The sequence below is a fragment of the Gymnodraco acuticeps genome, unplaced genomic scaffold (genome assembly GCF_902827175.1).
Source record: "Gymnodraco acuticeps unplaced genomic scaffold, fGymAcu1.1, whole genome shotgun sequence".
Lineage (NCBI taxonomy): Eukaryota > Metazoa > Chordata > Actinopteri > Perciformes > Bathydraconidae > Gymnodraco > Gymnodraco acuticeps.
The window spans coordinates 138,328-149,553 of NW_022992152.1; the positions used below are offsets into that span (position 1 = coordinate 138,328).

General features: G+C 40.4%; 1 protein-coding gene across 2 annotated transcripts; it reads right to left on the minus strand.

Moving 5' to 3' along the window:
• Positions 1 to 1,993: 1,993 nt before the first annotated feature.
• si:ch73-21k16.5 (dihydroxyacetone phosphate acyltransferase) lies at positions 1,994 to 9,523 on the minus strand. 2 transcript variants are annotated; one of them, XM_034204386.1, is made up of 16 exons: positions 9,395 to 9,523; positions 8,223 to 8,423; positions 7,960 to 8,136; positions 7,638 to 7,767; positions 7,385 to 7,512; positions 7,151 to 7,226; positions 6,571 to 6,722; positions 6,091 to 6,221; positions 5,644 to 5,894; positions 4,467 to 4,724; positions 4,306 to 4,385; positions 3,781 to 3,921; positions 2,976 to 3,075; positions 2,794 to 2,887; positions 2,607 to 2,668; positions 1,994 to 2,425 (listed from the first exon to the last, which is right to left on the minus strand). In XM_034204386.1, the coding sequence occupies exons 1-16, from the start codon at positions 9,404 to 9,406 to the stop codon at positions 2,373 to 2,375; spliced, it is 2,046 nt and encodes a 681-aa protein (XP_034060277.1). In that variant the 5' UTR covers positions 9,407 to 9,523; the 3' UTR covers positions 1,994 to 2,372. The 2 variants fall into 2 exon arrangements, with proteins under 2 accessions (XP_034060277.1, XP_034060279.1); XM_034204388.1 differs by having other exon boundaries at positions 8,223 to 8,418; positions 9,395 to 9,502.
• Between the last annotated feature and the right edge of the window lie 1,703 nt (positions 9,524 to 11,226).

The window sequence follows — 11,226 nt, forward strand, 5'->3', positions numbered from 1 at the left end:
TCACAGATAGCTATATTAGGCAAGGTGATGTCTCCTGGCACTTACATGTGTCTAGACAAACTTGGAGGCAGACTGTTTATCCATCCTGGGTAAACCAATGATATGGGACATAGGCCGAGGGAAATTAATATACTTTTTTAGGTTTACTCTGTTGTTAATGTTTAAAGACATTCCTAATTGCAAACATGGTAGTAAAGGAGTGTCATTTTCTGTGCGACACTACAGTATAAGGTGCAGTATATTGTTTTAACTTGTTCCTAATGCGCTCGTGGACAGGTGCACCTTCAACATGTTGCGCACAGCCTGCAAGGCTCCTGCGGAGAATGCGATTAATGTTTGGGTATTAGCTGCGTAAAGGCAGGGCAGGGCTTGGCCAGATCATAACTTGGGGATTGTAGCTGCTCTCTTTCCTTTCGTTGACGAGTTGACAGGGGGGAGACCACATGGATTGGTGGACTTCGTTGGCAGCGATCACTGCCCTGCTGTGGATATTATGCTTTATAGACGGTAAGGGAAAATGTAGGTTAGGGGATATTTGGAAGCTCTTCAGGAAGCACCTATCTAGTACTTTATGGCGAAAACAGCTGTCATACATTCACAGTATCAGAAATAAGACTAGTTTTAAGCTACAAATATGTAACATTGCAGTTTTGCTAAGAATCCATCATAAAACGCGATTAAGGGTTTGCACACTGGGTTATGTTAGTGATGTTTCCCATTTTAGCATGATCAGAATAAACAGGACGTGTAGCAAAGCAAGACATAGCCTACTTCAAATGTAAATCAGGCCATGTTGCGTAGAGTAGGCTTAATCTAAGAAAGAAGGCCTTGTTAAATGAGTCTAAAACCTTGGTTTGCTTAAATTAAAAAGAATGTTTTGAGAGATATAAAATAATGTCATTTAGCAATTTTCACTGAAAGCTCTGCTGTTTTCATGACAATTTGTTCCAAGACATAAATATTGACAAAAGTGAAACTGCAACATACGGAATTATGTTAAAATCTCTATTCTAGATTAAACTATTTTATTTAAGAGTGGTCCCGTGTTGAGGGGCTCGTGGTGAAGCCCCGTGCCACCCACTTCGCGTGCTCAGGTGTTAGCCATGGCTGATGATCACTTTAATCCAGGGGCAGACGCTGTTTGTAATGGTTGCTGACATTAGCCAGGGTGTTAAATTAGACTCCAACTAACCCCGTTACCCTCTTATCTCCAGGCAACGCCGTGCTCGAGCTGCGGCTGCTGTTCCACGCGCTCACCAAAGCAGCATGTCACCTGTACCTGGCCCTCCTCCCGCTGCGCCGCGCCGCCACGCACTTCGCCGACTGCGCAAGATATATGGTGAACCACATCCAGCGGCCCACCCCCTCTCCCCTTGACGTTGGCCTGCTCCACCACGGCCAGCCGCTGGGCAGGAAGGGCACGCTGCACTTCCTGGAGGGATTGTGCGTGGTGTGCGAGACGATCCCTAACCTGATGGGCGCGGGGCTGAGCGTGGGCTCCGCTTTCTGCCACATGCTGCAGGGGGGGTTCTACGTGCTGGCGGCCACGCTGCATACCATCCAGGTCAACCTGTTCTCCCAAATGAACGGCGAGAAGGATAGATGGGACAAAGAACGGCACCGAGCCAAAGAGGGCGAGAAAAAGCTAAATTCAAGAGTGTTGGAGTACATCTCGGTGTTTTGTCAAGACCCCGTCAGCGCTTTACGCATCAAAGTTGACGTACCACCTGTGTATAGATAATCCATGTAAAACAGCATAATGGGGAATTTGCTAATACAATGCCTTTAACTGCTGAGGGGTTACAAGTACAGGCAGTGACAGGAGGTTGAACTTTGACCTCTGGTTATTGCTCGCTGTTGTTGGGGGTTTGTACAAACCGAAAATATATTAAAAGGAGAAGATCAAGAATGTATGGTGCATTTTGTTACATCTGTTTTACACTTATTGACATAAATAAAAACTAAATGTCTCAAACTAATCTGTGATGGGATATGGTTTTTAGATAATTTGTTCTTTAATGGTACGTTATTCATTATACAATCAAGTGTCATAAATCATACTCTGTCCTATGTCAACTAGCAGTATAAATCAGTCAAGTTATTTTAAAGTGCTCTATTCATTTTTTCCTCAATAATACATGGCAGCCTTTTCAATTAGCAATAGACAAAAACATAATAATACAATGCAACTGATTGAAATCAGTTTGAGTTCAGCATATTAAATCACAGGCATCACCTTTCTTCATCGAATAACACTGACAATGGCCATTTATCAAAATCTGCCATACAGTCAACTTTGGGTCACCCTATCAATGTAAGGAATTAAAACAAGGAAACAGAGATACTGAAGATTGGATCTGTTCCAATGGAGGCTAGAGTTTTGCTTCAGGTGTGGTGTGGAGCATCTGGGGGGGGATTTTCCCAGCTACAGTGAGAGAAGAAAGAGAAAGAAAATACATAATTTCCTCGGTTGGAGGGATAAACAAAACCAAGAACAAACACCAAATCTCATACATTGAAAGGACAGTCAGGACAAGATTTAAATACACAACTTTATCCCAAATTCCATCAAATACAAACTTGTATTTTCAAGTTAACTGACTTACAAAGTACGTCATCGATTCTTCTGACAGCTGCTTTATTGACTGTGTATTCATTCTGCTCAGACCTGCGGTGAGAAAACAAAAAGGGGAACTCTTAACTCTGGCATCAGAAATTCAGACGGCTTCTCAGGCACCTCAGAAAATGAGCTTAAAACCAAACAGATTTGCAGGAGCTAATCTCGTTACTCACGCCCTCGACTTTGTCACAGTGTCCAGTCTCTGCAGGGCCGACAACACGTTCTTGTGTGTGTCGGACGACAGTGCTTCGTAGGTGTGAAGTTCACCTGAAACTCAGAGAAAATGATAGAGAATTATTTGATGGACACAGCTGGAGATTGTTTGTAAAAGGTCAGAGGTCACTTTCTGTTTCACCTGAAAGGATGAGCTCTGTAGCCAGGTTTCGCACAGCAGTTAGGAACTGTTTCTCAGCGTACACGTGAGCTTCGTTTTCACAGAGGTACCTGAATATCACCTGGAAATGAAAGCACACCTGATCAATTAAAAAGACATACACCACATACTTTTAGACCAACATTGAATTTGAGTTAATGCCTAGATTAGTAACTTTTAACCAGTGCCCACTCTACTTTAGCAAAGATTGACAAGGTTGTACCAGTGAGACTTTCACTTCAAGGATCATCAAAGAAAACAACTAGTCATTTTTAGAAACATATTTAGTTTCCTTCAAATACAATCTCCAGTGTAAAGATGGGTGTAGTAACAATATACATTTAACACAAAATAAGCATTACATTTACTACTTTAATTGAATTAAAATATAATTTAATGAAACATTTACATTACACCAGAATGAAAGAGCAGGTTAAAAATACTTTCTGCAAATTGTATTTTAAAGATCTGTCATCAACTACTTCTACTTCTAATTAGTAAACAATGTATTTTTTATGTGAAATAAAGCACTCCTATTTTTTTCCCACACTACAAAGAGGACCATTGTATTATCTGACTTAGTTATGTTGTGTTAATCATTTATTTTTGTTACCTAAAGTATTCAACAACAACAAAACTGGAATCAGAATAAAAACAAGATCACCTGCTTAATGTTAACTACGAGTGACTAAAACCTCAGATTCCCAGAACATAAACAGAGGCCATGACCTCACTGTCCTCAGAGGCAGATACAGCCCTGTCTGTCTGGAGGCAAGAGTCAAAGCACCTGGTAGGAGTCGATGAAGGGTTGTAGCAGTGCCTGCAGGAAGGACAACACCTCCAGCCCGGCGTCTGACACCGTCACTTCCTGTTCACTGACGTGGACTGCTCCACATTTTTTCAGGAGGAAGCACGCCTCCTCAAAGTCCTGATCAATGGAGGGATAGAATCAACACGCAGAAACACACAATATCAATACAAAAAAAAAAAATCCTATATTTTTGTCTTTTACACTGAAAACGTTCTGGATTAGTTTTTTTTTAAAGTGTATAAACTCATATAAACTGTTAACAATTAGCTAACAATACTTGAAGCTCTCGAACAGCTACTAAATCACTTCCATTGCTAGCCAAAACACACTCCTCTACCTGACCTGGGACTCTGCTCTGACTTAAGCCTGATGATGTTTGGCAGAAGCAGAGCTGTGATCATGTTTTCACTCCTCATTATATCACCACTGTTTGACAGGACAGTAATCCTCTCTGGGATCTTTGTCCTGAGATGCCCGAAGGAATCTGAAAAGGACATTTACCTGAGACGAATTTCCAGGGATGAAGATGAACTCGTTTGAGAAGACGTCCTGCAGGAAGCAGAAGAAGGCGAGGAGCTCGTCTGTGAACGGAATGATGGCTCAGGATGAAGCGAGATGAAAATACATTAGAGATCTTGAATTATATCTCGTTCAACCATCACCTTTTTGTGTGGTCTTTGTGATGTGTAAGGCCGTTACGAGCAAGGCGGGACGAACAAATATGTGGAGAGACATATTCCTGTAGGAAGCCAGCATCAGCACCGCCGCCGCCGTGCTGATCATTTCCTCCTCTGGGCTGATTGGGCGATTTCTCACAGGCTCTTTCTCCTGAACCAGGAAGACACGCCCGGCTTTACGGTTAACTACAGAGCCATGAAGGGCGACCGTGGATGACATCACATCCGTATCAGGGGCTTGTCCTTTAAAAACAAAACGTGTCGTGAATAGTTTGTATTGTATTTATGTGTTTACTCGCCTGCATTTGCACACACAAACAACAACTATAAAGTGAGAGAGTTCAGTAGGGTCCTCTTAGGGTAAGTTACTTAAGGTGCAATAATCCACTGAACATCTCCTAAGTGAATGTGAACACGAGTGCCACCTCACATTCATCTAATCTGTCTGATCTACAGCAGGGTCTGAGGAGTCTTCAGTGTCCCGAGGTGAGACTCCCACAAATACAACTCTGTTTGAATGTCTGTATCACTTTGTCTAGGTGAATTGTAGAGCAGCATACAAATGCCACCTACTGGTTGTTCAAGGGAGCTGGAATTAAACCTCCTTAAAAAGGCCCGCTGAATGTAGAGGACTTAATTCCATCATTTTTAGCATGATGCAGCTGCACCTGAACTTCAATATTTACAGAAGATATAAAACAATATTGTGCTGATGCATGGTTAACAAGTAACAAGTAAACAAACAAAAAAAGTTAAATAACTAAATAAGAACGATATCTATTTTGATGAACTAAACTGGAATCATTTCTACTGGAACCCCTATTGCCTACTTTTAAAATAACATAATAAAATAAAACAAATAAAATGTCCCTCTTTTCTTGGTTCTTATTTTATTTGTTCATATTTTTTTATATTATTCATTTGTGTATGTGACCATATATTTTCTTAAAATGAAAAAGAAATTAAATCAAAATCAAATTTAAAAAGAAGAAGCCTAAATGTGTTCAATTTGTTGCTTTTTTTAAGCTACAATGTATTCCTACAGGGAAAAGAGACATGAATTTATGTCAAATCAGAACAACATTTCTGAAAACTAAACTTAAACCAGCAAACACAAAATGATCTAAAACTAAATGCAAGTATAATAAAAAACTATTATAACCTTGCCCACTCGGCCAGTTCAGGCGAGCCCCAAAGTCCAGCGCCAGCTTCCTGAGCCAGAGGGTTTTGTCTGTGAGCTCCTGCCAGGGCAGACCCTCCTCTGTTAGGACTATGGTGGGAGCCTGGAGCAGCAGGCAGGCCATCAGAGCCCAGGGGCCCATCACAGAGCCCTCCTCCTGGACCCTGACCATCAGATTAGCCAGCCAGCTCACACAGGCCTGAACCTCTGCACTGGGCTTCTGAGGAAGGTCCCTGTGGATAGAGGAAAAGGGACAAGGGGAGTTAGGGGGGTGGAAGTATTTTCTTTTTTTTCAATTTTCAGGGCTTTTATACCATGTGTTTATTGAACAATTATTATTCTTATTGCTTTATTCAGGCTGCATTAAATGTTGTTTTGACTCAATTTGATTTAGTTTAGACTGAACACTATATAAGGACTTTTTTCTACCTTGGTACGAGGTTGTACTGGCAGCGGTTTATCTTGCCTTCACACAAATGTCGAACTGACATTGGACGGCCAAAGTTCACATGCATGCTGCCGTAATCTTCCTGGAGCACTTTGCTAGCTTTCAGCAGAGCCTGCAGGGAAAAGGCAAGGCTGGGATTGAATCACGAGCAAGAAATAATCAGCTTTATCCATGCATTAACTCTTCTGACCTGCTTTAATGAGTTAGTGAGACAAACTCATATTGTTTGCAAATACAATGAATGCATATCTTTCTGTATTGTACATAATTAACACACGTAATTACATGTTGGTATGGAGGCAGAGAGAGGCAGGAGTAATGGTGCAGCAAGGGTATTCTGAACCTAATTAACTTTCATTATAAACAGTTTGGATTGCAGTGCATGCTGGGAGGTGCTGAGGCGTCTTGGAATCAGATGATTATGAAATGTTTGGTGAAGCGAGTAAATGACCAGGGCGTACCATGGTGCTTTCTTTGAGTTTGGGGATACCCAGTAACTCATGTGCGAGCAGCGACTCCTCCAGCACTCGGTCGTAGCTGATGCTAATGGGGATCAGTGTGATGTCATACACCTCGCCTTTAAAGAAGGGCTCCATCACCATGTGCATCATGCCTGCAGACAGAGTAAAGTTGTGTCAAAACTGCAATGCATGAACACAACATTTGTTCTCCCTTGTTAGTCACTACAATTGAACTGTGGAAACCTATAGCCATCTGGATGGGAACAATACAGACTTTTGACCAACCACAGCACAGGTAGCTAAATATGTACTTGTATGTAAACATGTAGTGACTTAAAAATAATTGACAATTAAATATGAAACAAATAACTCAAATTGTTGACACTGAGGATGCCAACAGACAATTTCACTTTTCTACGACCGTGTATTAGGGTCATTGTTGTACAAAAAGATGGACCCCACTGTAAAAGTATTAAACTAATATGTACATAATACACTGAAGTTGAAATGTGACAACAACAAAAAAAAAGTTTTAAAAAAGAAAAGAAAAGTACTGACGGCCCACACACACTATGATTACCTAGCTTTGGCATCACAGACTTTAGTGTGCGACTCCGCAGTCCTTCCACATAAAACTCCAAAGGAGCAATTCCTGTCTAAAGAAAAAAACATTTCAGAGTTTGAATTCTTTTTAACAGATGATCAAATACAGAAGCTGATAAATATGGATTTAGAAGGACTTCCTGAGCTGAAGTCATTTCCAAAAGGAGTACCACAGTTTGAGCGTGGCTGATGAAACAGATTATTATGTTACCTTTACAATGGTTCTGACATATTCTGACAGCACTGCCCAGTACAGTTTGTCAGAGCCAATCGCACGTCGGATGAAGAACGCTCCCGAGCGACGCAGTAGCTCTCCGACCAACTTCATCCCTGAAAGAGCTTCAGAGGGGAGAGAAATTGTGAAATAAAAAGAGGGAGATAGAGAAATGAGCATCAACTACGGATCCGTAATGTAATTCTTTACTATATATTATTCTGTTGTTTTAATTTAAATAGATACTTGCGAATTCCTGCAGCAATAAATGGCATTGGGATGTCGTAGGTGAACATGATGTAGGAGATAATAAGGAAGTCCATATAGCTCCTGTGATTGGGCATTAGGATCACTGGATGCTCCTGAATGGATTGTTGAAGCTGCAAGGTGACAAAAGGGAAATGTTAAACCAACATTTTAACAGAGGCTTAAAATGATTGTATTTTGAGGGAAATAAAGGCAAGAAAACTAAATACAGGAGATGTGCCTTTAAGTTTACATTTATTACCCACATAATTAAATACCTTTCTGTTGTTCTGAACTCAGTATTCAGTATTAATTAACAACCTTACCATGTTGAGTCCTTCCATGTTAACAAAGATGCCGCTGTAGAGTCTTTTTAACACCTTGGTCATTGTGAAGCCCATCAGCCTGATACACTTCAGCTGCAAGTTTTGAGACATTTCCTCCAAAATCTCACAAGCCTCCTCTCTCACCTCCTCTACCGATGACCCCGTCTCTGCGGCTATCTGAATGGGAATGCAGAAAATAGACAATTTTGATGAAGAAATGCTTGAAAACGTCTTTGTTATGTTTTTAAATGACACTATCCCACCTCCTTGGCCATGTAGCGCAGATACTGGGACTCCAGCACAGCTTTGTTGAGGTCAGCGTTGGAGCAGGACTCGGCTCCTTTGTAAGGGTGCGGGCTGAAGGTCCGCAGTGCATGGCCCAGATCACTGCTGCGCCTCCGCTCCTCCAATATATCCACGAACTCCTCCTCATTTTCAAGCCCTGCTCCACATGAGTCCCTGTACTGGAGGAGGAAACGCAAACTCATGTTGAAGGCATTACAGTTATTTAAATATTTGACACCTTTAATAGAATAGAAAGAGTAGCAACATGGATGATGCTATAGCGTGTGACTGAGTAGTGAAAACATAAACATATGTGGATGTGCTGGTATAAACAAAGTGGATCCGGGTATTAAGTGTTGCCTTGCAAGATTTGTATTATATTAAATAGTCAAGTCTTAAGTTATCTGCCAAAAACACATACTACTAATTGTTCAACCTCTGAATTAACACAAATAATACAAAGGAAAGTTTTACAGGTTGTTAAAACAACAGGAAAAGCAGGGCCAACTAAAAAGAACACACATGATTGTATTTTAGGACACACAGAGACACTTCATTGTATTCTAGGGGGAATAACAGTAGGAAACATCTCTTGTAGAGCTGTAAAACATACCCGACATATGTAAAACAAAGAGGGGGGTTGATGTTATTGTAACTATTGTGTTTTTTCTTTTGAAAACCCATATTTTATAGACATTATTTATATTAAAAAAACGTTTTCTTTGCGTTTAAAACATGTATTTTCAACAAATAGGAGTCCAGGCCTAGTTATGTAGACACACTCAAACTCCTTATCTATGAACTGTGAACTATGAACATAGGACCCGAGTCGTTAATATCAGTTGGTAGCGACCTATTAAGCAACATTACAGACACTGTTTTTAAGTAGGCCAAAGTTTCAGCAGTTTATAGCCTCAGCTTCATTTTACAAGTATATTCACAGCTACATAATGGCCTCAGCTTAAAGTACTTTCAGCAAACATTTGTATTTGTTTCCTTCATTCGTGTAGCTAGCATTTGGATACACTTTCTAATGTTAACTTTCTAAGCGCACAAGCGATTTCTGTGAACCGAAAGCGGTCTCAAAGGATGCTGAAGAGTGTACAAAAACATTTAACAACATTTCGGCAGGTGCTGACGGCTGTCTTACCGTGTTACTCATTCTTCACAGGGACAAACCGAAACCCTTGCAGGTGCCTGTCCTCAACGACTTGTTTTGTTTCGCCCCCTTCCTTCGCCTCACCCTGCATGGAGCCCAGCAGCACCCCCGCGGGGCCAGGCCAATGGTGTCGCCGGGTTTTGGAAACTCCTCCCGTCTATTGTAATGTACAGCCCTTTGCTCTTGAATGACCCCCACACACACTATGGACAGAACCAATTTAGCTGTGCTGCTGGTATACATTTTTTGTGATTTCCTACCTATTAAGGGTTTAAAAAAAACATCTTGCAATTTAGACCTTTTTTATTTTATTTTATTTTTAAATGTTACAGTATGTCCACTGTAGAGGACGACGGGGCCATATTGAAAAGACAGCCAAAATTAACAGACTATCTAACGTTTTATGGTTATAGAGTGATATTAATACAATAATACATTCACCTTTATTTAAAACATAAATAAGTAATTGATCTGAACACTGCTGTTTATTTGATCAATAAAAAACTAGTTTGGTTTTTGGTGAATCTTTCCAGATCTTCAAAGACTTTGTAGTCAATGTACTGGGAAAGTACCTCATTGACTCCAGTCGGCACGGGCTGTAGGGTCATCTTGACTAGTTGTATGGATGTGGTCTCCATTTGACCTTGCTCATAGAAACAAAGCTTGCATTCCTGAGGCAATTCTCATTTTTCGTGGCTCCACTTAAAATAAAAAAATAAGACATACGTGCTACTCTTGGCCCACAGAGGGCCAGCTCGTCCCTATCTGTCTCTCTGTCTGTGTCTGTGCGCTCATGGAGCCTTCTGCATCTCCCCCCCCCCCCCTTCTTCTTGACCCTCTTCTATCCCAGGTGTGAAAGCCTCATCTCTCTCATCATCTGAGAGCTCAACATCTGAATCTCCCTTAACTATCTGGTACAGAAAATGTCTGCTTCAGTTCCGTCTCCTGCAACAATATTGAGTCATAAAGTCCATGAAGATGGTCCTGACGTCCACTAGAATGGACATTTATAAAAGAGCTATTTGAAAACTTGAATTCTTTAATTTTTTTTTAAAACATGTTAATAAACAAGAACAGATATGATTTTCATGGTAAAAATTACAATTATTCAACAATATTTGACTTCTCCTCCTGCTTCTATAAAATGTTGTTTTGGTATGCCAGCCATTTTGGATGAAAAGAAAGAAACTTCCCAGCATGCAATTTTAACCAATGAATGACACATCACTGGAAAGACCAGGATGTCCTCTGTAGTACATCAGGGATTGATAGAGTAGCTACAAAGAGTAAAAGGAGATGCATGTTAACAAAATGTCCACTACAGTGAATAGAGCGCTATATATATATATATTCTATCTGTAATCTTAACTCAACCCTGTCTCCTAAAAATTACGTTCCCACAGAACTAAACTGCATTCTCAATTACGTTTAGCTAGAAACGTATTTTCTCCCACGTTACGTTCGTTATGAACGTATCTCAAATACGTTTATTTTCTACATATCTTCTAGAAACATATTTTCTCCCACGTTACGTTTGTTATGAACGTATCTTAAATACGTTTATTTCTACATATCTTTGCCATTTATTGTCTTGCTTATAATAATGATAATAGTCATTTATAAATATCATTTTGGAGCACACATTTGAAATCAGTAGGCGAGGCTGTAATTTCGCCAGCTGTTACTCTCATGAGCGAGGCAGAAAATAATAGTTTTAACATGCCAAAAAGCTGCTGTGTCGTTTATTGCACCTCAAACATTAAAACAAATCCAGAGTTACGTGTTTCTGTACTTCCTCTAAGAAGAAAGGACAGTAACAGAAG

What these genes read in the sequence shown, in the direction of transcription:
- si:ch73-21k16.5 (XM_034204386.1), bottom strand. An exon ending in AACTCAAAGAAAGCACCATG is followed by an intron (nt 6,222 to 6,570) that starts GTACGCCCTGGT and finishes TTTTCCCTGCAG; the next exon opens with GCTCTGCTGAAAGCTAGCAA. An exon ending in TCCCTGGAAATTCGTCTCAG is followed by an intron (nt 3,922 to 4,305) that starts GTAAATGTCCTT and finishes TCCATTGATCAG; the next exon opens with GACTTTGAGGAGGCGTGCTT.